Source organism: Lynx rufus, unplaced genomic scaffold (genome assembly GCF_022079265.1).
Source record: "Lynx rufus isolate CCGP_SWC_20201006 ecotype Redwood Valley unplaced genomic scaffold, mLynRuf1.p SCAF_4, whole genome shotgun sequence".
NCBI classification, from domain to species: domain Eukaryota; kingdom Metazoa; phylum Chordata; class Mammalia; order Carnivora; family Felidae; genus Lynx; species Lynx rufus.
This window is the reverse complement of record NW_025814856.1, coordinates 141,665,463-141,692,272: the sequence shown is the minus strand read 5'-3', so window position 1 is coordinate 141,692,272 and position 26,810 is coordinate 141,665,463. Positions and strand designations below refer to the sequence as shown.

The window sequence follows — 26,810 nt, the reverse complement described above, 5'->3', positions numbered from 1 at the left end:
GGTAATAGCAAGATAGTAGAGATTGTAGGAGTAGAGCTTTTGGAATCCTTTGCAGAGTGTTGATTATTGAGGCCTTGGGAGTGAATTCAGTCTGTGAAGGTGTCAGTGCAGGTCAAGATTGCAGAGGGAAGTAGTCTAACCCATATTTGCCTTGGCCGGCATGTGAGAAGGATGGGTTTCATTGAGGCGTTGGAGGCAGAGAGGTATGTTTTCTTTATCATAAAATTCGTATTGTACATGCTGTTCTGAAACTTAACTTTTTCACGTATATTAATATATATTTCATATGTTTCCATGTCCATTTGTATCTGTTGCATACTTTTTATTACTGCATCCTCTATTTTGTGAGTTTCTTGTAACTTACTAATCTCTGTTGGTGGGTGTATTAGTTTTCTGGGGCTGCCATAACAAAGTGTCACAAACTGCATGCCTTAAAAAAAGCAAAATTTATTCTTGCTCACTTAGGAGGTTAGCATTCTGAAATCAAGGTGTCAGCAGAGTTGGTTCCTCCTGGAGGCACTGAGAGACTTCATCCCATGCCTCTGTCCTAGCTTCTGGCATTGCTGGCAATCCTTGATGTTTCTTGGCTTTCCTCACGACTCTAATCTCTACATATGTAATCACATGGTGTTCTTTACCTGTGTCTTCTCTTATAAGAATACCAGTCATTGGATTAATGTCAACCCTAATGACCTCATCTTAACTTGGTTACATTTGTAAAGATCCTCTTTTCAAGTAAGGTCATATTCATAGATACAGGTGTTAAAACATAAATATATATATATATATATTTTTTTTAATGTTTGTTTATTTTTGAGAGAGAGAAAGTGGAGGGAGAGGCAGACAAAGAGGGAGACACAGAATCTGAAGCAGGCTGCAGGCTCCGAGCTGTCAGCACAGAGCCCAACGTGGGGCTTGAACCGCTAACTGTGAGATCATGACCTGAGCCGAAGTCAGACGCTTAACCAACTGTGCCACCCAGGAACTCCTCAACATATCTTTTAGGTAGACATAATTCAGCCCAGAGCAATAGGTATTTTTTTCTCTCCAAGTTTTTGCCTTTAGAAACATAAATGTTTCTAAACATACAATGAACATTCAAATACATATTTTTATGTACCCTTTTGAAGTAATTCTATTGAATAAATTCTTAAGAAATGATGTCAGAGGGCATGAGCATTAATAATGTTAATATATACTGCTGAATTGTTTTCCAAAGCAGTTGTTTCTAAACTCCATATATTCTCATCAACACTAGGATTTAAAACTCATTTTCATTTTGACAGATTCATGGGTCCAAAAATATATATATATATCTGTTTGGTTTGTAGTTTTTGGTGAAGTTAAACATCTTTTTATGACTGTTTATAGATATTTCTTCTGTGAATTGTTTGTTCTTTGTTTTTAGACAATATTTTTCTATTGGGTTTTTTTCTTAGTGATTTGAAGAATTCTTTAGAGATGGTAATTGTATATTACAGTATTTTTTTTGGCAGTTTGTCATTTATCTTTTGACAAAGCATATTTGGTATTCCTGGTCATTGCAGGGGTTTTAAAGTTTTGTAAAGTTAAATATAATAGTCTTTCTGTTATATCAAGTTTTTATTTAATAATGTGCTAGCTTAGAATTACAAAAATATTTACTCAGTTTTCTTAGTACTTTTATGTTTAAAAGTTGAAACCTCCAGCTTACATAGTGGATTAATCTATGTCTCCTTGCAGTTTTATCAGCTTTGGCCTCACATATTTTCATGCTCTGTTATTAAATGCAACATGTTAAGTATTGTTATATCTCCCTATAGACATGGTCTCCTTATCATTATATAATGTCCCTTTTATACCTGATAATTTTCCTTGCTCTGAAACACACTTTGCCCAATATTAATATAGCTTTCTTTTATTTAGGGTTAGTATATTTTTCTCTATGCCTTTACTTTTAATTGCCTGTGTCTTTCTAATTAAAAAAAAAATTTTTTTTTTTTGTAAATAGCATGTACTTGGCTCTTTTTTTAAAATCCATTCTGATAGTCTCTGTCTTTTAATTGGGATATTTAGACCATTTACATTTAAAGTAATTATTGATATAATTCGATTAATATCTACTATATTGTTAATTTTCTATTTGTTGCCCTTGTTCTTTGTTCCTTTTTTCCCCCTTTCTTTATCTGTCTTTTTTCTTTTTTTAATGTGTATCTTTGAGAGGGGAGAGCAGTGAAAGAGGGAGATACAAAATCCAAAGCAGGCTTCAGGCTCTGAGCTGTCAGCACAGAGCCCGATGTGGGGCTCGACCCATGAACCATGAGATCATGACCAGAGCCGAAATTGGACACTTGACCGACTGAGCCATCCAGGCACACCTGGTTTTAATTGAGCATTTTATATGATTCTATTTTCTCTCCTCTCAACATAATCGTTTTTACTTCTTAAAAAAATTTTTAGTGGTTTTCCTCCATTGTGCAATGTATATTTATAATCAGTCAAAGTTCAGTTTCCAGTAACACTATATTGCCTTGTAGGTGGTAGAAGTACTTTATAACATAAAACTCCCAGTTCTTCTATGTCATTCCTTATAATATTGCTGTCATTCATTTCACTGATCTATAAGCCATAATCACTGAATACATTGTTGCTGTTACCTATTAAAGCATTTATAAAGAAGAAAAATAGGGGCACCGTGGTGGCTCAGTTGGTCGAGCGTCTGCCTTTGGCTCAGGTCATGATCTCGCTATTTGTGGGCTTGAGCCCTGCATTGGACTCCATGCTGACAGCTCAGAACCTGGAGCCTGCTTTGGATTCTGCATCCCCTGCTCTCTCTGCCCCTCTCCCACTCATGCTCTGTCTCTTTCTCTCTCACACACACACACACACACACACACACACACACACACACAAATAAACATTAAAAAAAGAAGAAAAATAAAAGATTTTATTTAACCTTCATTTATTCCTTCTCTAAAACTTTTTTCTTTCAAGTATATTCAAATGACCTATATCATTTGCTTCACCGTAAGGAACTTTTAGCACTTCTTGCAAGTAGACTACTTGTCTAGTAGGAACAAATTCTCTCAATTTCTGTTTGTCTTAAAAAATACTTTTCCACTTTCGAGGATAATTATGCTGGATACAGAATTGTAGATTGGTGCATTTCTCTTTTAGCACTTTAAATATTTTACACCATTCTCTTCTTGTTTGTGTGGTTTTTTGAAGAGAAATTTGATGCAATTCTTACCTCCAGTAGAGGGAGGAAATTCCTCCAATAAGAATTCTTAGGTTTATTTGAAATCATCCTGAATGAATCCTTAATTTTTCAGGCCTAAGTTTGATGCATCTAATGATTATGGTCTTTTTATTATTTTTGAGGAGAACTTAGAGAAGTTTGAGAAGCATAAGTTATTTTAATTCTTTATTTGATTAAACATACTCAGAATGATCTTAATTTCACATTGAAAGACCTGAAAATAATGCTGATAGTATATAGCTAATCAGTTAATATTTATTCAATTTCACCATCAGGAATTCACTATTAGAAAATATGGAAATCAGGGAATTGGCTTTATGCATACATACACCCACCTATATCCTGGAAGGCTCTGTTAGTGCTACATTTTTATTTGATTCTTATATTGTTGTATCTCTTCCTTGAGCTCAGACAAACCTGTTCATTTCTAAAAGCAATTTTTCCACAGAATGAGAGGAAACAGTTTGAATAACTCAAAATATTATGTAATATTCAGGTGTTAGATTTTGGAAAAAGATCTCTGATAGCAGTCAAGTGACTTATTATTTAAAAAATGACTTTTTTTTCCCATTAAAGATACAGTGCATTGTCCCATAATGGAGCCTGGTAACCATTAGCCACATGTGTCTGTTGAGCACTTGAAGTGTCATTAGTTCAAATTGAGATGTGCAGTAAATGTGAGATGCACACTCTATTTCTAAGACTTGGTACAAAAAAAAAATTAAAATATTTCATTAGGATTTTAATATTGAGGGGCTCCTGGGTGGCTCATTCAGTTAAGGGTCTGACTTTAGCTCAGGTCGTGGTCATGATCTCGCGGTTCATGGGTTTGGCCTTGCATAGGGCTCTGTGCTATTAGCAAGCAGGCTGCCTTCAATCCTCTGTCTCCTCTCTCTCCCTTTCTCCCGCTCTCTTTCTCTCTCTCTCTCTTTCTCAAAAATAAATATTTAAAAAAAGAAAGATTTTGATGTGGGGGCACGTGGCTGGCTCAGTCAGAAGAACATGTGACTCTTGGTCTCAGGATTGTGAGTTCGAGCCCATGTTGGGTGTAGAGTTTGCTTAAATAAATAAACTTAAAAAAAAAGATTTTAGTATTGATTATATGCTGAAATTACAAATTAAGAAATATATTCAGTTAAATATGTTAAAATTAATTTCATTACATTTAAAATTTTTTTTTAATGTTTTATTTACTTTTGAGAGAGAGAGAGAGAGAGAGAGAGAGAGAGAACTAGTGGGGAAAGGGCAGAGAGAGAGGGAGACAGAATCCGAAGCAGGCTCCAGGCTCTGAGCTGACAGCACAGATCCTGATGTGGGGCTCGAACTCATGAACCATGAGATCATCACCTGAGCTGAAGTCAGACGCTTAACTGACTGAGCTACCCAGGCACCCCTCTACACATTTTTAATTTATATATTGGCTAGTAGAAAATTTGAAATTGCTTGTGTGATTCACATTATATTTCTAAGTGCAGACTTAGGCAGTTTTCAAAATAATATTGATAAAAATGGAAATCATCTATGAACCCCATCATCCAGAACTAATTCTTATTAATGTTTTTGTGTATATCCTCCTAGCTTTTGGTTTTCATGAATTATTGAATGGTAAATGAACATGTGTACTTATTCTCAACAAACACCCCCTGACAAACACAGATGTTTATTTTTTTATTGACATTGTTTCATGTCAGTAAGTATACTGTTTTCAGTGGGCACATCCTAGAAGCTTGACCAATTCCCTAGAAATAGACAGTTATTTTTCTTTTCTTTTTATTCTAACATTCCCCCTAACATTTGTATGTGTATACATATATTCCGTCTATCTTCACACACTTGATCTGTTATTTTACTTTGATAATTTCTAAGAAATAGAATTGCTTAAAGGGATAAGTGCATTTAAAAAAAATTTTTTTTAATGTTTATTTTTGAGAGAGACAGAGCACGAATGGGGGTATGGGGGGCAGAGAGAGAGGGAGACACAGAATTCGAAGCAGGCTGCAGGTTCTGAGCTTCAGTGCGGAGCCTGATGCAGGGCTTGAACTCAGTGAGCTGTGAGATCATGACCTGAACTGAAGTCAGAAGGTTAACCGACCGAGCCACCCAGGTGCCCTGGCATAAGTGCATTTAAAATTGGATTTTATCTTGTCAGATTGCACTGACCAATAATTTGTGCCTTTTATTATGACAATCTAGTATATTCTTTGTAGTCCTAAGTAACATTAAACAAATACAAATAGCAATAATTTTTTAATTTAATTCCATAAAAAATGTTCTGATTTCTTAAGTGTGATTTTCCTGAATCTCGGGTATTATTTTTCCAAGTTTAGAGATTTCTCAATTTTAAAATGAAAGTTAATGAATGAGAAGATAAATGCAACAAGGTACTTTACAATCAGAGTTTATGTATCTCCCTTATAAAGTGGGATATTACGGGTTTGTTTTTTCAAATAAAGCAAGTAAGAAGGTTGCATTAGTATTTGTTAGTAGCAACTTTCCCTTTATTTAGCCACCTTGCAAACAAGATTGTGTCAGACATAGAAGTAATTAGCTTGGTGGTTTGTTTTAAAAACTCATCACAATAAGGTATTTTTGTCACTTTTAAAACAGTTGAGGTAGAGGTGCCTGACTCAGTTGGTTAAGCATCTGACTCTTGATTTCAGCTCAGGTCATGATCTCATGGTTTGTGGGACTGAGCTCTGCGTTGGGCTCTGCGCTCATAGCCACAGCATGGAGCCTGCTTGGGATTCTCTCTCTCCCTCTCTGCCCCTCCCCCATTCTTGCTCTCTCATGCGTGCTCTCTCTCTAAATAAATAAATAAACATTAAAAAATTGAAGTATAGGGGCACCTGGGTGGCTCAGTTGGTAAGCCTCTGACCTTGGCTCAGGTCATGATCTCACAGTGTGGGAGTTCAAGCCCTGCGTCAGGCTCTGTGCTGACAGTGCAGAGCCTGCTTGGAATTCGTCTCCCTCCCTCTCTGTCTGTCTGTCTCTCTCTCTCTGTCTCCCTCTCCCTCTCTCCCTCCCCCCCCCAAAAAAGTATAAATAAACATTTAAAAATTTAATAAATAAATAGATAACATTTAGATGGAAATTCAGAGGAGCTAGAATAGCCACAAAAGAAAAATGTTGGTCCACCGTACCTGATTTTTAAGGTTTATAATAAAGCTATAATAATCAGACCAGTGTTATTGGTATTATGAAAAAGGTTCCAGGTCAATTCAGTGATGGAGGATAAGGAAGGCTTGCCTCCCTCTTCTGTGGATGGAGGTTGAGGTGGAAGCAAATTCCTGTGATTGGTGGCTTTAAAATATTAGTAATGGGGATGCATTAACTTGGGGTTTTCATCATGTCATATAGATGTTTATGATTAATTGAAGTGCCAAGAAGAGAACTGTTGTCATTCTTCTAAAAATACTGTAACAATAATTAATATGATTCTAAGAAAGACACTCCTTTCAGTTTAGTTGAGCTAATGAATGAATGCAAAATGCATATAAATACTGTGCTGGGACTAAGTGTACATAATTGGAGAATACATGGCCCTTGTTTTCAGAGGATGAATGGTGCATTGGCGAAACACCCTATGTAGGGACCTGTCACAAGTCAGTCAGTGATATGTCCTTCATTGGATGTGTAAATGAAACGTTAGGGGATTATGCAGAGGGAGAAGTGTTTGAGGACATGGTGGAAAAACTTGATCAAGAGTGTGCTATTTGAACTAGGTATATGGAGTTTGACAAGTTTCAAACATAATATTCCAGCAGAGTAAACATAATGAGTTAAGATGAGAAATACAGTATGTTTGGGCATTTGTAGATTATTTGGCTGCCATCTGTTATATCTTGGGTTAATAGCAGGAGGCAAAGGTCAAGTTGTTAATTGCCGCAGGTTAAGAAAGAGTTTGAATCCTTGCCAAAAAGTTGCCCTTTATTCTTACCAAAGAGAAACCTGTTCCGTTTTGAGCATGAATCTACATATTAAAAGATAATTGTCAAGAATTTATGGAGAATAGTGTCCTCTCAGGCTATTAAAATACATCAGGCCAAAGGAAGTTACTGTATAAATTCAGCTCCACATTTATATGATTGCATATAATAGCATATATGTATAGTGAATAAAGTGTCTTTTCTCATTGATTTCCATTAAGAACTTGGAGGTATGAGAATTACTTAATATGTACTTTAAGAAACCAATTGTTAGTTACAGCTCTTTGGCACAAATAACAGAAACTGGTTCTGGCTGGTTTAAGCAAAAAGGAATTTATTGGCTATCAGAGGATCCCATGGAATCCGGGACAGAATTGAACAATAAAACTTCAGGAGCAGCAGGAGGCTGGGAAGTTCTGAGAACAACAGCAGGAGTTGGTGGAACTTCTCTCAACTCCAGTCATCTCTTCCCTCAACCCGTTAGTCCTGTGACTCAGTTTGGAATTCTAAATTTTAGGGAGAGAATCTTAATTGAGCATAAGCACAGGTGCTTGTCCCTGGAGAAAGGAACTGAGTCTTTAATACCAGAAGTATTAGGGTTGGGGGGACAGGCAGTACCTGCTTATGTTCTGTTTATCGTGTGTATAAAAGTTAGTGAAAATTCTATTAAGACATAGTACATGATTATTTATTTGGTCTGTCACTCACCTAAACCTGCTTTAGATGCCATTGTAAAAAAATATTTACTGTACTAAGGTGTTGTTTTTAGTTACAATTCTGATCCCAGATTTGCAGACTGTAGAGGTGTGAGGGTTTCTTTCATGTTTTCGCAGGCTTGGGTTTTTTTTCTTGTTCTCCTTATTTTTTAATTGACCAACTTGATGAAAACAGGAAATGTTCTCTAATTACTAGTTTCTGTAAGCTAGTAGTAGAGCTTTAAAATGATCTGATTGGAAATATAGCAACTGATGATAATGTGAGTATCATAATAGTTAACATTCAAGAAGTACATACAATGACAAGCAGTTTTCTGAGTACTTTCTGTATTTCATTTAAATTTAATCACCCTATGATGAAGAAATTGTTCAGAACACTTTACATGTATTAACTAATTTACTCTATAACACAAAATGAAGTTAGTAATAGTATCCCCATTTTGCAGATCAGGAAATGGATTGGAAAGATGAGTATATAATTACCTAAAATCGCTTAGCAAGTGAGTGGTGGAATCCACCCCAGACTCTGTGCTTTAGTCCTCACGTTATTCTTCCCTGGGATATCTGTGATTCTCTACCCTTACTTTGTCCCCTGTCAGAATTCAGCATTTGCTTCTCAGCCTTTCTAGAGCACTTTATTTTTGTTTTCATTTTGGTACATTTTATTTGGTACATTTTCATTTTTTAGCATAGTTTGTTATTCATTTAAAACATATCTCCCTAATTAAGTCACTGGAGACAGAGACCAGCCCTTAATTATTTTTCTGTTTTCAGCATATAATAAATATCTGTTAAATTGAATTTAATACTGTATTAAAATTGAGTCTCTAGTTAGCCAGACATTTTGGAATAAATATGATTTTATTCTTTTTATTATGAATATTCCTTTGTCTAATGATTCCAACTCTGTTCCACTCCTGACCTTATAAATTCTATGTCTTATTCTAATAAAGTGTTTATATAAAATCTCTCCCTTGGATTTTCCAGAGCAGTACTATCCAATGGAACTTTTCACGATGGTGGACGTATTCTGCATTTGTACCGTTTAATAAGTAGTCATCCATGGCTATTGAGACTTGGAAATGTGGCTAGTAAGACAAAGGGACTGAATTTTCAGTTTTAAATACCTGTGTGTGGCTAGTGAGCTCCTTATTAGACATTGCAGCTCCAAAGAGCAGAAGGAAAAGGAGTCCAGTAGCATCTTTTCACCTCCTGCCTTAGGCACCTCCTGCCTAAGTCACTCACCTTGGCTCAAAATTAATTCTTCCCAAATAATTTATGCATTAAAAACATAGAACATTTAAGTATCCAAATATGTACATGGGATCCAGTCACCCATTCCATTTAGAGAGAAAATTATTAGCTTGCTGTTTTTGCCTTTATAGTGCTTAGTGTAACATTATAGAGTAGAATTAAATTATATAAAATCCTAACATTTAACCCTGCCCCCCAAGTTTATGGTTTATTAATGATAAAAATCTTTTAAAAGAAAAAAACATGATCTACCATTTATTTTAATACAGTCTGCTTCCTACTCCTCTGTGGTGGTTGCAATCGAACATCTAGTTAGGCATGTTCATTCAGGTTCAGTAATGATAACTGGAGTTAGAAATATTGGTTCATGCATTTTGAATAAAAAATGCCTTTTGAAACTAGCAACATTAAGCTTTCTGAGGAAGTATATAAAATTTGGTTTATTAAATGATTTCAAATTATTGAGTAGATCATTACTGATGTTTAACACTATAATTTTAAGTCTGAAGTTGTTAACAAGGGATAAAATTTTTAATTGAAACATAATTGAAATACAGCATCATATTTCAGGTATACAGCATCGTGATTCAACATTTATATGCATGGCAAAAGGACCACCATACTAGATCTGGTTACTGTAAAGTGTAAACCTTAAAAACAACCTTAGAAAGGTCCTTGGGGCACCTGGCCAGCTTAGTCGGTAGAACATGTGTCTCTTGATCTCGGGGTTGTAAATTCAAGCCCCAGGCTGGGTGTAGAGATTACTTAAAAATAAAATCTTTGAAAAAATAAGAAAGATTCTTGCCTCTCTTTTTTTTTCTTTTCTAATAATTCTTATACATCATGTATGAGTCTCAAATTTTGAATCTAAAGTCTTTAGGTTGTATGTTGAATTTAAATTCCATTTACTCTCAGATTAATTTCTTTGCATGTTCTTCCCCCACCTTGATTGTACATATGAAAGTCAAGCAAATTAAATGTGTGTATATATATATGTGTATATATAATATATGATATATAATGTGTACAAAAGAAATGTATACATATTACACATAATTTATGTACTTCTATTTATGTTATATAATACATGTAATATGTATACACATCCTTATTACTGTCTTTAAAAGCTTGGATAATTATGAATTGCTGCATATAGAATAACAAATATGGAAGACAAAACCGACTGAATTTTATTTAAACTTGCTGTCTTGATTAATCATGTTAAGAGTTCAAAAGACTCAAAGGGAAAGTTTATGAAAGAAGCCATAGACTTTGGCCTTCATTACAGACATAGGCTATCTTTTTATAATAGCCAAAGTTTGCCTTTTTATTACTTTATGCCTTTAGATATTATAGTATGTTATTTTCAGCAACGTTCACTTAATTTTTAAGGGAAGGCTTTTTGGGGCACCTGGGTGGCTCAGTCAGTTAAGCATCTGACTTCGGCTTAGGTCATGATCTCACAGTGTGTGAGTTCAAGCCCCATGTGGGACTTTCCGCTTTCAGCACAGAGCCTGCTTTGGATCCTCTGTCTGCCTCTGTCTTTGCCCCTCCCCACCTCACACACATGCGCTCTCTCGCTCTCTCAAAAATGACTTTTTTTTTTTTTTTTTTAAAGGAAGGCTTCTTAAAAGCTGCGAGAAATTCTTCCTGGGTTACAGTTTCTAGATCACAAAGATCTTTTTTGCACCCAGACTTCTACCATGATATGACTTGAGTAGGTCTTTTTCTTTTCTGTGTGTATTTTCACACCAATATTTAGTTTTTTGAAAAACTCAAATACTCACATGGTATAAAATCAAAATATATGAAAGTGAAAAGTTTCTCTTCCATGCTATCTTCCATTTGCCTCTTCCTTCCTCCCCTCACAAAACACCTTTGCATATACAAAATAGGTAGCAACTGTGTCCATTTTCAGTTTTATGCATACTAGGCAAATATTGATTCTTGCTATTGTGCACAAATGTTAACATACTACACCTTTCATTTTACATCTTGCTTTTTTCTCACATAACAATGTATCTTGAGGATTTTTCCTTATTACTTAGAACCTCTTCATTCTTTTATTTTTTTAGCAGCTGTATTGTATCTCATTGTATAACTAAATTGTAGTTTATTTAATGAGTTGTGTGGGTATTTTTCTTGATGACCTAGAAAGTTCGAGTTGCCTGAGTAATTTTGGATAATATTAAGGTTCTGAAGATCTGAATTAATAAATGTAAGATTTGAAATATTTTGTTGATTTTGATGGAAGTCCTCCTAAAATGTGTTAGTGCTTTACCATGGTTTAGTACAACAGAACAAACACATTACTGAACTTACTTTAACTCCTTTGTGATAAAGTAGGTCCCTATGTGAATATTTGAGGTACCATATATTTTACTCTGGTATATTTTCTTGCTCCAAAAGAAATACATCATTATTACAGGATGCAAATTGCCTATTATGCTTCATCTGATGAACATCCATTTTGATTATGGTTAAGACTTAACTTTTTTGGGGTTATTGTGAATCAGTTATAGCTCTTCTTTCATACTGTATGTCATGCTATCTTTGCTTATGTAATATTTCTCATTCCTGCTAATTATTAGATCCTTTCATCTCAGTATTTTTTAGATATTTTGCCTGTACTTTTTTGAGTATGTGGGCTCTACTGCAGCGGATTTATGGCAGATCTGTCCAGGAAACGCTCACGTGGGCTTCCTTTCAGGGAATTTTTGTTAGTACCAATGCGATGTGTACTAGTGGGGAAACTCTGGTACTAGTTACGTCAGAGATCGTAACTTTTCCTGTTCCAAGTATTCATTTATGTTGAGTAGAGTTGACACAGCATTACGTTAGTTTCAAGTGTACAACATATCTCACCACCAAAAGTGTAGTCACCATCTGTCATCCTACAATGTTGTTATAATACTATTGACTATGTTCCCTGTGTTTTGTTTTGTTTTTAGTGTTCATTTGTTTTCAAGAGAGAGAGAGCGCACACGAGCAGGGGAGGGCAGAGAGAGAGGGAGACAGAGAATTTGAAGCAGGCTCCAGGCTCCGAGCTGTCAGCACAGAGCCCAACTCAGGGTTTGAACTCACGGGCTGTGAGATCATGACCTGAGCCAAAGTCGGACACTGAAGGGACTGAGCCACCCAGGTGCCCCTGTGTTCTCTGTGCTTTTTTTTTTTTTTTTAATGAACTTTGAACTTCTCAGCATATTTGATTCCTATAGACTTTAAAAAATGTTTTTTTTAATGTTTGTTTATTTTTGAGAGAGATAGAGACAGAGTGCAAGCCGGGGTGGGCCACAGAGAGAGAGAGAGAGAGAAACAGACAGACAGACAGACAGACAAAGAAATCTTAAGAGGATCCAGGCTCTGAGCTGTCAGCACAGAGCCTGACGTGGGGCTCAAGCTCATGAACTGCGAGATCATGACCTGAGCCAAAGTCAGATGCTTAACCGACTGAGCCACCCAGGCCCCCCTCCTGTAGACTTTTTAATTCTAGATTTCATTTTATTCTTTAGCATTTCCTGTCCACTAAAAATATTTAACCTAACCATTGGTGTAGTTTGAGAGGGTCTAATTACCTAACCAGTCCACTGACTTTTGAAGAGAATCTTCTTGGTAAGGCCTAGTGAAAAGAGGAACTGCTTCCTCCTGAAATGGACTAAAGTGTCTTGTTAGGCAAGCTCATGTTGCTTATTCTCATAAATAATAGGATATTAACTGTAGGTTAAGTTATAACACTTTTTGAGGGAGTCAGGGAAGGGATATGATAGATGACATCTGAACTGAGGTTTGAAAGGTGAACAGAATTAGCCAGGTAAAGGGAGGGTGAGAGAGGGTGTTTTGCCTTTGGGAGCAAAGAACTGAAATGGAAAATCAGGACATGAGAGAGGATAATGATTAGTGAAAGATGGTGCCCTGTGTCTTCAGTATACAGTGTGATAGGTGAGAATGAGGTGGCACATGCATTTCTTTCTGTGATTGGGAACAAATGATCTCCTCCATCATTTCGCTAATATTCTGCACTGGTCAGACCACATGTAACTATAGACTGATAAGGGCAACCAGACTGATAAGGTATCCATAAATCAGGTCAGATGAGAAATGACCAAAATAAATTCTTGCTGAAAAAGAGATGACCTGAGAAGTAGGGTTGTTGGGGCACATCTTTATGAAAATGAAAATGTTATTGCCACTACACATATATGATATGCTGTGATTAGTGGGGGAATAGTTTACATCTCCAGTTTTGTAGCATTGTAGCCACAGTAACTAGCACTGCGCCTGTCACATAGCAAGTGTTCAACAGATATTTAAATGAACGATTAAAGATTAAATACCTGTGGGTGGGAATTGCCAGGAAAACAGGTTTAGGTTCAGTATCTATTTTCTGAGTTGCTCAAGAATAAGAGTTTTTCCCTTCAAGTTGTGAATTCTCCATTGGAGCAAGCATTCAAGCAAATGTTATTTAATTGTCTGTTAACAATATCACGTGAGGAATTCTTACTTTGGGTAGAAAGTTAACTATAAAGACTCTTGCAACCCATCCACATAGACCCACACATTCCCAGTGACCTTTCAAACCTTTTTTTTATTGAGTGGTTTTTTGAAGTTGCTCAGCCGCAGTTTTTTTCTGTTGATAAAGTCACTGCATGTTAAAAAGTTACTACATTAAGTTTGGTTTGGCAAAAGGAATATATTGAGTTAGCTCTTTTTTTTTTTTTTTTTTTTTTAGATACAAAATCCTGTTGCTGCAATTGGTGCATTATATTGTTACTCCAAATAAGACTGATCCACATTTTGTGGCCTGAAACTTACATAATTTGGAAGGGTTCTCTTTAAAAAAAGAATCCAAAATTAAATACAAAAATGGTGATTTAGTATGAGAAAAGATAATAACAAAAACCATAAACATCACAAAATCCAGAAAAATAGCTTATTACTTATTATAACTTATTTCTATTACTATTAATTGATACACTTTCTTGATATTTTTTTTCCTACTTATTTTGGCTATCTATTCATTGAGCACCTCTTTACATGACAACAATTTTGTATTTTCTATAGAGAGATCCTTTCTTCTTGCACACGGCTTAGCAAACTATAGCCTGCTTGTGTTGGTAAATGAAGTTTTATTGGAACATAGTCATCTCCAAATTATCTATGGCTGCTTTTGCACACGCGATAGCAGCAGAGATAAAAGAGGCCAAAGAGCCCACAAGCCTAAATTTTAACTATCTGGTATTTTATAGAAAAGACTCCTGCTCTAGTATGTTTGATCAAAATATTGATAGTTGTGAAGCTCAAAGAAGTTTCCTTAAACTAGTTACTGGTACATCTTTAATTTCCTTCACTTTGTTTAGAGGATGCTTCTTGCCTGGGGAAAAAAAACTCCAGCTCTTGATCTTAGGTGGCTGGACCATTCTCCTTTCCCCAGAAGTGTTCAAAGTTTGGTCTTAGTGTGCCACCCCCAGCAGGGTGCTAAATAGCAGTCATTCATACCTTTTCCTTGGGGTTAAAGATTGGGTCTGGGAGCATTTTGTGTTCCAAGAGGGACAGGTTATTTGCTGGGGCTGGACGGATGTCGAGGTAGTGCATCCTTGATGGAAGTACCAGGATGACCTCCAAGAATAGCTACAGAGGAGCCCTTAAGCATGCGGCTGGGGTTGCTGCTCCTTCATGTGCTCCCCAAAGGAGAACAAACCAAATTTTGTAAGGGACACTTCCAGGTAAAAGATTCTGAAACTTAAATGAACTGGCTTCTTGGTAAATCTGCTTATGTCCCCAGGTCGTATAACTTACATCTGTTTGAAGTTTTTCTTTCCATAAAGATCCTTTTTTCTCATGCACTAGTAGTCCTCTATTTGCTACCGCCACTAACTTTCCCCTGCCCTCCTCCAAAATAAGGTAAACCAAATGAGATCAATAGAGGTATAAAATTATATTAAGGATATATAGTTCTTTGAAAATCATTTAGATGTGAAAGGTCAAAAATCTAACAAATTAGTAACTGGGATAAATCAATGAGTAGTGTATGGTGAATATAAAATGAGCATCTGATTGTGAAATTCATCCAGAGCTGACCAATATGAACTTTGAGAAATAAATTGACCTCTTCTGTAAAATGAAGGGATTGGATTATACTCTGGATAAATTTATGGTGAAATGGTACTGGCTTCAGGAACACTGAAATCCTATCAGTGACCAGAGTAACAACCTTCCACCTTCTCTTCCCAAACTGTTACTTGCACAGGAAAGTGGTAGCAGAATAAAAATATATATTTAATAATATATAAATAAATATATTTTATAATAAAAATGTATAATATACTTAGGTCTTAAAATATAACGTACTTTATATTATAGCATAATATACTTTGTATATTTTATAATGTATTTTGTACACATACACACACGCGCGCGCATTTTCTTGTTGCCAGAGCTTGGGGCGCAGCCGGTAAATGTTAAACTTTGGTCAGCTGAGGTGGTAATCCTTGGGACTGTCCTTCCCATCTGTACCTTCATTCCCTAAAAATTGAAACCCACAGAAGAGGAAAGAAGAAAAACTCCCTAAAGCATGTCTACTTAAGCTACAGAGAAGGGAAAGGCAGAAGAGAGCAAGCTGCACCTGTTTGCTGCCCGTCTACTACAGTGTCCTGTCTATTTGCAAACATAACCCAGTCTATATTGAGATCACTATTCCTCTCACCTTTATCTATATATGATTATCCTTCAAGTAGAAAATTAAGAGGATGGTAAACTTTGCCATTTGTGGTTTTAGCATCTATAATTTTGATTGCAGGTAATGCTAAAGATCTTTGCCACATAATTAACAGCTTTTTGATGTATGAATTTAAATCACAGACACCATATGAGATTGATGTGTGGCCATGACTGGTTTAGTGAGTGAGCTTAGTCTCTTGTCCAGTACATATCTTTTAGTAAGGCTTTTGGATGTAAAATGCATTTAAACAATGATTCCAAAAAAGAAAGTGCATTGATAGAGTGAGCTCTAAAACTTTTACGATTTATAGATCAAAATTTCTGGGGCGCCTGGGTGGCTCAGTTGGTTGAGCATCCGACTTCGGCTCAGGTCATGATCTTGCAGCTTGTGGGTTCAAGCCCCACGTTGGGCTCTGTGGTGACAGCTCAGAGCCTGGAGCCTGCTTCAGATTCTCTGTGTGTCTCTCTCTGCCCCTTCCCCACTCACACTCTGTCTCTCCTTCAAAAATAAATAAACATTAAAATTTTTCTGAAAACTTTACTGGTAATTTTAAACACATGTCCAGTATAAATGAAATGGAGGAAGGAGCTAGAACCATCTATGCTATGTTATTATTATATTAAAATAATCTCCTACATGTTGCTGCAAACAAACCACCTGAAAACTTTGTGACTTAAAAGCAGTATTGATTTATATTTTATGATTCTGTGGATTGGTGGGGCGTCTAGTTTGTCACCTATGTTCACTCATGCAGTGGCGTTCAGTGGGCAGTCCAGTGGGAACTAGGCTTGGCAAGGACAGGTAATATGATGGGGCCGGCTCTCCATATGGTCTTTCACCCCAAGATTTTAGGGCAGCAGTTCCAGGAGGGCAAGCCACTATGTACAAGTAGTTTTCAAGCTTCTGCTTGTATTTGTTGAGGCTCTATTGTTCAAAGCAAATCATATGGACAAACCCAGGGTCCTTGGGCGGGGTGTGGGGGTGGGGAAGAAGAGTATACCAGAACTGAGATACTAAGAGACATCAAAAGCCATTATAGGAATGATAAACCACTCTACTACATCTCTAGACAAAGTCTCCAAACTGCACATGGCTGTTTATCTCTCTAAACCACAGAGGTGAGCCATGTTTGATGTTATTTTAATATGAAGTCTGTGACTTCATTCCATGCCACTCTTCTCTTTCTTACCTACTCAGATTAGCACTTTCCCATGATAGGGTCTTTGTTGATCTGTCTGCAGTGGAATGCTATTTCCTCTCCTCTTCCCTCCACCCCTTTGCTCACCTGACTCATTCAGTTTCATCCTTCAGGTAAATTGTTACTCTTGGGCAGCCTTCCCATGCTGGATAGGTTTTACATTTTTCCTGCATGATGCATTTTTCCTTTATAGTATTTGTAATCATTAACAATGTCTTTGTGCCCATTAGAACACATTTCATGAGGACCATGTCTGTAATAAATTTTTGTGCTTGACCTCACTTTCATTCACCCCCACCCCCATTTATCACAGTTCCATGTACATAGTAGGTGCTCAGTAAACATTTGGTAAATGAATATGCCTAGCATGGTCATTTTCTTAAGTAGCTACTAAGGCCTAAAACACCATTTCTGCTTGATCCATAAGACAGCAGCTGTTTTCTTGTGGCTTTTATATACATAGACACACACACACACACACACACACACACACACACACTTGAGATTCTGTTACTGCTTTTGTCCACTTTCTCTTTTAATCCTCCAACTTTGCCTTTTAAAAAATTACGGTTTCTTGTGGAGTCTTCTGTCTTTGATGTATTCTTTTTTAATCTCTACCTTTTTCTATTTTCCTTTCTCTTTCTGGTTATTTCTCATTGTGGAAATTACCAGGTGATAAAATCTGCCCTTTCCAGAGTAAATTATTGGTATTTTCTTTTCCTGGGTAATTTTTACTGATACTTTCCAATCAGGAGTCTTGTTTCTATTTTTTTTTAAATTGCTGGTTTCTGTGTTGGGTTTTTTAGGTGGCTGTGTAACTAAAGCATTGTTATACTTTAATTATTTAGAAAATTGCTCCTTGAAATCACTGCACAATTAAATAATTATAAGAGTTCAATCAAATTCCTTGTTTACATGATTTTTAATTTCTTAATTGAAGTATAACCAAATTTTTTCTTTTTCTTTACTTTTATAATTCCTTTTATGTTTCATATTAAAATTTCATATTTATGATACTAATGGGTCATTTCATGTGAATATATCATCAGAGTATTTAGGAACATTTAAAGCAGTTTTATATAATAAGAAAATTTAGGATGGATTTTCCTGGATTAGATTTTAGGAATTTGGATACACACACACACACACACACACACACACACACACACACACACAAAAGCTGGAGTGTTTTGGCTATTAATCTAGATTATCATGTCCATAGGAAAGACTTATGTTTTCAATCCTGTGATTTTTTTTTTCCCACACTCTGTTTATTTTGGATATTAATTGAAAACATATCTTTAAAAATGATTTCCTTCAACAACATTGTATATTTATTGGATTATTAAAATAATATTTGTAGACAGTTGTTCATTATTAAGTCATCTTAGTACTAAGTAGGCAGTTGGTCAGGCAAGGATCTACAAGACCTAGTATCTTCCAGTCTTTTCCCGGTCATTAGCTGATCCTGTAATAAAAGAAACGTCTGTTTTCCTAATCTAAAATTCTTATTTTGACCTGTTATATAACATGATCGTTCTGATAATGTGAAAAGAATGTAAACTATAGAAGTGGTGAATCTTTGTGATTTAAGTCTTTCTTACTCAGGATGAAGCTCCCTGGTATGAGTATAGAAGGAATTGGAAGAAGTAGTGATTTTCTTAGTTTTGAGTCAGGTTGGTAGTAGCTAGTATATGTACAGGTAGAACCACCGTCCCAAGACTCATGGCTGTGGAAGGAGGCTGAGAGTCTTACACTTCTATGAATCATTTGGGCTTTAGAATTTTTTAATTTCATACTTACAGAAAAGTTGCAAATATAGTACAAAGAATTCCTGCATATCCTTCATCCAGATTTGTCAAGCATTTATGACATTTCGTTAGGGTTTCTTCTGTCTTATGTTTGTACACGTATATATATACAGTTATTTTCAGAACCAGTTGAAAGTAATTGCCGGTATCATACCCCTTTATAATGCTTCATATGTGTATCCTAAAATCAAGGACATTATCATAGTATTAGTATCAAAATCAGAATATGTAATTTTTAATTTAACAAATGTTTGCTTACTTGGAGCAAAGTGTAGGTGAAGTGAAAATATATATATATTCTTGCAAAACTGTTCAGGTGCTTAAGGGAATTACAGTCCACTTAAATGAATAATCAATACAGCAAATTATTCTATTTTAGAATAAGTTGTGGTACAATAAGATTTACACAAGATATTCAGAAAGAAGGTGCTCTAGAAAAGTGAAGGAAAAAACCAGTCATTTAACCTAGGGAATTGGGGAAATAGTTCTTGACTGGTGCAGAGTCTGCCTGAGAGGTAGAAGTGCACCATTGAAGGACAGTGGGAGAGATCCACATCCCAGAGTTCATCCTTGATCTTCTGTCTGCTCTTGACAATGAAAGTTCTGAGGCTGAATGTGTTATTTCAGTAACTTAGTACTGAAATATCAGGACTGTGTATGATAGGACAGGTTCTGTTTCTACAAAAGCTGATATATTACTTGTTTCCTTTTAATTAACAAATTTTAACCCTAATATTATTGGGCTAATAAGAAATAGATTTCTTTTCCTAAGCACTTGTCCTTAGGTTGTTTTTCAATAATACCTCTCAGTTATGAGAGACCAGATGTAACGGAGTTGAGTAGCTGTAATTTCTTTAAAGGAATGGAAGGAATGTTTTCAAAAGCTTAATTAAGTCACTGTCAATCTAGGGCTTAAGGGATAGTCACTGTTTTAATGTTTCTAGCATTTATATATTAAATTTTATATGTGTAAGCTATTCTTGCATTTACTATAATTTTCCTGAATTAGAAAGGGCTTTATAATTTTCAGACTTTGCTAGTTTAAGATAAAAAGGGCTGAAAGAGCCATATACTGACAGTATGATTGTAGTAGAAATTTGAAAATCCAGTTACTGAAAATAGCTTCTGATTACAGGTGGGTTCTTCAGTATTAAAATTCTATAAATTGTTTTAGAATAAGGTTTATTCTGCTAACCACGTTTATGTGGAATGCTATTAAACTGTTTCACAGGTCTTTATTTCTCAAGCAGATGTTTTAAGAATTTGTTTTACATTTATATAAATGTTTAAATGTAGATTTTTAGTTTTTGTTACTTTTTTTTAGGTTCACATATACATTTTACATGTTAATATTTGGTCATTTGGCAAGGGGATTTCCATAATGGAATTTCAGACTCTATTTGATAATCCGTTTTTTTCTTTTCTGAGCTGTTACTTCTTGTTTTTTGGTTAAAAAGAAAAGTAAAAGGATTTTTTTATTTTTTCTTGGTATCTGGTTTCCTAATTTCTTTTTAGAAATGAATGCCTTTTGACAGCATCATACTAAAAGGACAGTAATTTATATGAATTTGCCTTAGAAAACAAATTTACTCATCTGATTTTTGAATCCTTCAGTCTGTTCTCTAATACCTTTGGGTCATATATGCAGAATCCATTTGTTTTTGGTTGAAGTTTTCAGTGTTAGGAGTTTGAGGTCGGGGAGCCCAAGCAGAAAATGATATGTGTTATACTTGGAGAAGAACAAAGTATGCTTTGAGCAAGCCAAAGGCATAGTGTCCTTTTTTAAGCCCAGCATCCTAGTATATACATTTGATATGTTTCAGACTATTCTTTATCATTTTTTTAATGGCTCTTGTGGAAATTTTCTTGCTGCTTTGTGTGCTGTCAATGACTATCAGAAATTCAAAGATGAGTTTGTGGTCTACAAAAGTTAAAAACATAACATGGAGCACTGTTAGTTAGGAAAGTCTTTATACAATTTGGATTCCCCAAAAGTACACTCATCTTACATTTCTGACTTTATTATTATAACTAATATATATAAACTCTGTGTATATGAGTCTGAAAGTTCCCCAGCCATAGTTAGCTAACCCAAAACAACTTTATTTCTAAATCTAATGTAGTCTATTTCCTTTTACAATGACCAGTATTCGTTGAACTGATATACTATAATTACTTAAATCATCTCTTACTTCTGGTTTTTAAATTCCTTTTATTTGAAAAACTGTAACTAATATATTCGTATAAACATTTTGTTTCATATTTATATAAAAATAAATTTTTGAGGTATTTTAAATTATTTCCTTGATTTCCCATTTAGGAGTGCAGTCACTAGATTTAAATGTTTATTTATTTTGAGAGAGAGAGACACTCATGCAGGTGAGGGGCAGAGAGAGAGAGAGAGAGAGAGAGAGAGAGAGAGAGTGTCGCAAGCAGGCTCTGCTCTGTCAGCACAGAGCCCAGTGGCGGGGCTCAATCTCACAAGCCGTGAGATCATGACCTGAGCCAAAATCAGGAGTTGGATGCTTAACTGACTGAGCCACCAGGTGCCCCTGAAATCAGTAGATTTAGACCCAAAAACATGATTATTACTTTCAGAAGATTTGTAAGTGTGGTGTATCATTCTTACAGAAACTAAAATTGAATAGTTACTTCCTAGATTATACCATAAAAGAAACTTTATTTATTTATTTATTTATTTAAAAGCTTAAAGGAGATTTTTTTAAGTGTATTTATTTTGAGGGAGGGAGGGAGAGAGAGAGAGAGAGGGAGAGAGAGAGAGAGAGACCGAACCAGCGAGGGAGAGCCAGAGAGAGGGAGACGGAGGAAACTAAGCAGGCTCTGTGCGGACAGCAGACAGCCCAATGCAGGGCTCAAACTCACGAACCGTGAGATCATGGCCTGAGCCAAAGTCGATGGATGCTTAACTGACTGAGCCACCCAAGTGCCCCTAAAAAAAACTTAATTTAGAATTAAACTAAAGTTTCCATTATTTTATGTTACTGTCATGAGTGAGGTAGCAACGTGGTAGAAGTTAATGTGCTGTGTTCCTTGCATGTAACAATTAGCTTCTTTCTTACACGTCTGAAAGGGTACTAGTTAGCTATATCCTTGGAAAAATTGGCACAACGATCACTCAAATAATTCTTCATGTTTTCAGTATAGCTTGCAAGCTAAGTGGCCATGTGCAAGTCACTTAATATCTTTTTTCCCTCAGTTTTACCATCTTTGAAAAAGGTGACACTAGAATCTGTCTTCCAGGATGGTATGATCAAATGTCCAGCATTATAATTTAGTAACCACAAATTTTGCTTTCGTTTGATTTAGTACCATACTAAAGTAGTTAACTGCTATACAGACATCAGCCTTTACTAACACTACTACTTCATTACTTAAATGTTCATTTTATTGGAAAACGGTGTAGTAGTCCTCCTTTGCCCATGGTTTTGCTTTCCATGGTTTCAGTTACCCAAGGTCAATTGCAGGTTAGAAGTAGATGATCCTCCTTCTGACATATTGTCAGAAGGTCAGTAGTAGCCTAATGCCACATCATAATGCCTATGCCTTTACCCCACTTCATCTCCTCACATAGGCATTTTATCATCTCACATCACAAGAAGGATGAGTATAGTACAATAAGATAATTTTGAGTAAGAGACCACATTTACATAACTTGCATTACAGTATATAGTTGTAATTGTTCTATTGTGTTATTAGTTGTTAATCTCTCAGTGCCTAATTTATAAATTAAACTTTATCATAGCTATGTATCCATAGGGAAAAAAAACATAGTATATATGGGATTTGGTACTATCGGCAGTTTCAGGCTATCCACTGGAGGGTTTTGGAATGTATTCCCTATGGATAAAGGGGGATTGGGGATTATTGTATTTTGCAAGGAGTAAGTACAGGATCTGAAGTCACAACTTGCCTGGATTGGAATTTCAGCTCTGCCAGTTAGCTGTGTGATTTGGAGTAAATTATGTATCCCTTTAACTCTGAGGTTCTCAAGCATAAAATGAAATTATAATAGTAATAAAATTTAAATGGAGTTGTATTTAAAAGTGCTTAACACGATTTCTGATACATTCTAAGCAGCAATAAATGTTTCCTTTCCATAGTTATTTTTAGCATAGTTATTGTGTTATCTATTACTGAATAAGTAATTTCTTCAAAAAGTAACAATAAATGTTTATTATCCCCTTGTTCCTATGAGTCACAAATTCAGAAGCAACATAGCTGGGTGGTTCTGGTTCCATGTCTCTCATGAGGTTGCAATCAGGATGTCAGCAGGGGCTGAGGTCATCTGAGTGTTATTTTGAACCTAATGGCTATAAATTTTACATTTTCCAGACTATGTCTTCAGCGGTGGTACAGTTATATGCAGCAGATCGTAACTGTATGTGGTCAAAGAAGTGCAGCGGTGTTGCTTGTCTTGTTAAGGACAATCCACAGAGATCTTATTTTTTAAGAATATTTGATATTAAGGTGAGTTTTGTTTTGCTTCCACTTTAAACTGTAGGTGCTTAGGTTTTTTATTTCAGTTACGATTTTTACATATATTTATGTATGTTATGTATGTAATTTTTGTTTATCCTGTATGTATGGTTTAATACTTTTTACATCTTGGGCTTTCCCTACATGCTCTTTCTAATGATACTCTTCTATTTCATCTTGTCCCATACAAAGTAGTATAAAGTCCTTTCAAGGAACTATAAAAGTATATTTTAGTTTAGTATGTACTGTTAGTTACTTCAGCCTAGGCTTAAAGCATAATACAGTATCTATAATAATGTATTTGCTACCCATTTTTCCTTATGTTGTTTCTCAACATAGGTATGTTTACGTTTTCACAGCTTTGTATCTCTCACATTCAAACACAAATCCACATTGTCCTAGATTGGATGCCCATTCTCAGGTACTCATTTCTTGTAGTTACCATAGAAGTAATTACCTTTTTGCAGAGATGAAGTCTCCATTTATCTTTTAAAACCTTTTCTATAAGTAGGCTTTTGTAATATTTATATGTGACAATAAATATAACCAAAAAACCCCAAAAAACACTGACTTTGAACTCTCCTGGATGATACTTACAGATAGATTGTATGTCAGCCTCTGTATGTTTAATTTCTCTGGGCCTTGGCTTATTTATTTATAAAATGCGAGAACCATCTGCGTCTGTTGCAAAGTGTTTCCCTGAGATTAAGTAAGATTTAAGTTGCTGTACTTTGTAACTTAGTGCTTCTTAGCATCCACTTCTCCATACTCCAAGACAGCTGAGAGATGTGGGGTACTCCTGTTATCAGTGGCTTAACTATGGCAGTGATTCTAGGGGATGGGGAAACATGCAGTAGTTTGAAAGAAACCCATAGTTGTTTTGACATACTTCTCATCACCAATGAGAAGCACTATTTAGAAGTAAAGTGCACATATAACTCCACAAAGAGAAAAGGAATGGGTGGTCCTGTGTGTATAGTGAATTCTGAATATTTTTAAGTCATGGTCTAGGTAGAACTTTGCTTTCAGAATAGGGCAATACTTCTCTTCCTCTAACTACTGATTTCTAATTGTAGATAACCGTTGCTGAATGCTTGGCAATTAGCCACCTTTGGTATTAAGGTTAATTCTGTGTCTTCTACTACAGCCATACATATGACAATCCAGTCACCCATGGCTCTCCTAACCAGAGTTTACCCTTGGTGCACCTTAATCATCAGTCTTTTTCTGCACGATTGACACTACTTTTACTAGTAGTATTAGGGAGCCACTGTATAAAATTTAGGAGTTCAAAGACTGTTAGTGAACAGTACAGAGAAGGTATATTTGACACTCCCAGGATCTTACAGAATTGAGGAAAAGAGCATGAAATGTTCCTATAATGTTTGATAGCACACGGTCTATTGCCAGTGGAACTAGGCATTGATCATCAGTGCATGTACAGCAGTATTCTATTCCTTCTGTCTGACATTGATGACCTAGTAACTGTTCTAGTTACGTATTTGACCAGGTAACTATTATTTGGGAATACAGGCTAAGGAGATTGTATCTTGGCATACTGAATTAAGCTCACTCGATACGTAGTTTTTATGGAAGAAATAGCCAGAATTTACTATTTTCTTATTAAGAAAACACCAATTAAATTATGTTATATATATTTTATGCATATCTGTGTTTTCTGTGCATGTAAAAGCTATTATTAATAAAAACAATTTGCTTAATAGGAGTCATCTATTTTGGTTTATTCCTAGAGATTATCTTTTTGTTAACTCTTATTTTAACTGTTGTTTTCTAGGATGGGAAACTATTGTGGGAACAAGAGCTATACAATAACTTTGTATATAATAGTCCTAGAGGATATTTTCATACCTTCGCTGGAGATGTAAGTCATATTTTTTTTTTATTGCCCTGTTTAATGTAATTGTTTTTACATTTGTCTGTGGAAAGCATCTATGAGCTTTCCATGTAAACACTGTATAAAATAAAAAGAATTATTTTACTTTTAAAAGCATCTTCATAGATAGTAAAGAGGAAATGGCTACGATTTTAAAGGGCCAAAAAACCAAAAAGGACTTCAAAGAGTACTGTGAATATAACTTGCTACGTGAAAAGAAATTTGGTTTTCATCATCTTTTTGTCTTTGGGCAGATAGCTTAATCTTTCTGGGATTTAGTTTTCTGTAAAAATGAAGTCTGAATTGCCCACTAATCCGTGATATCTTTTAAACATTGAATATTATATTGCCATTCAAGTTATTTCGTAAAAGAATAGTTCGTGACTTAGGAGAGTACTAAAATAAAGTAAATGTGTGTAGCGGGGAGAACAGAATTTCAAAAATTTATCGCATATACTTGGGGAAATTGTTAGAAGGATTTCCATACCATCTGCTCCCAGGTCTAGATTATAGGTGATTTTAATTTTCTTTATTTTCATATTTGTATTTCCTAAATTTTCTATAATAAGAAAAAAGATGGTTGGATTAGATGATCTATCTTTTCAAAAAGTATTTTCTTCTCTAGCTATTGTTTTCCACATTTTTCTTAATAAAATATAGATATATGTAAATATATAAAAGTATGCATTAAGTACCATAATCAATAATGTCAGTGTGTTTCCACGTTTTTAAATAATTTACCTGAATTAAAGTTATAATTTAAATAATACCTACAGTTAAGCTGTAAAATAAAAACATTCCCTAGTAAAGATAGAGCTGGCCTGCATTTGACCATCTTTTCTGGTATTTGCTTTTTCTAAAATCCAAATTATTTTATAGAGCTCTGTTGAAGGATCAAATTTTTTTGTTTCTTTTCTTGTTGTTGTTGAAGATAAAGTATTCAATTTAATTTTGAGTGTCCACTGTGATAGGCAGCTTTTCTAAATGTAGTCTTTTACTTTGCTTTTTCTGTGCTTTTAGCATTCTTAGGTTTTTCAAGTAAAATTAAAACTTTAAGGTAAACTGAATCTTTGTTAGTAAAGTCAGCTTTCCTTCTTCAGAAATGTACTTTGTTGGCTATCAACATTTTCATTAAATAAAGCTAAATTCATGTTTTTTGCTGTTTACCTTTTTTGCTAAAAAAAAAAAAAAATATTTCAGACTTGTCAAGTTGCTCTTAATTTTGCCAATGAAGAAGAAGCAAAAAAATTCCGAAAAGCAGTTACAGACTTGTTGGGCCGGCGACAAAGGAAATCTGGTAAACCTTTTTTTTTTTTTTTTTTTTTTTAATTCTTTGAAACAGGAGCTAGCAAACTAAGGCTCATGGGACAGATCTGGCCCACCACCTGAAGTTTTAGTGAGACACAGCTATGTTTATTGGCTTACATACTGTCTGTGTAGTATGTCTGTGGCTGCCTTTTTGCCACAACAATAGTTGGATAGTTACAACAGAGACTGTATGACACACAGAATCTAAAATGTTTATTCTCTGCCCCTCTAGAAGAAAATAAAAATAAAA

At 35.2% G+C, this 26,810-nt stretch overlaps 1 protein-coding gene across 2 annotated transcripts in view; it reads left to right on the top strand.

The window, feature by feature from the left end:
• WASL (WASP like actin nucleation promoting factor) overlaps positions 1 to 26,810 on the top strand; it is a 60,958-nt gene that overhangs the window by 8,000 nt on the left and 26,148 nt on the right. For both annotated transcript variants that reach the window (XM_047095750.1, XM_047095751.1), the window contains exons 2-4: positions 23,215 to 23,349; positions 25,154 to 25,240; positions 26,453 to 26,549. In XM_047095750.1, the coding sequence (XP_046951706.1) occupies positions 23,215 to 23,349; positions 25,154 to 25,240; positions 26,453 to 26,549 (319 nt within the window). The remainder of the gene's footprint in view (positions 1 to 23,214; positions 23,350 to 25,153; positions 25,241 to 26,452; positions 26,550 to 26,810) is intronic.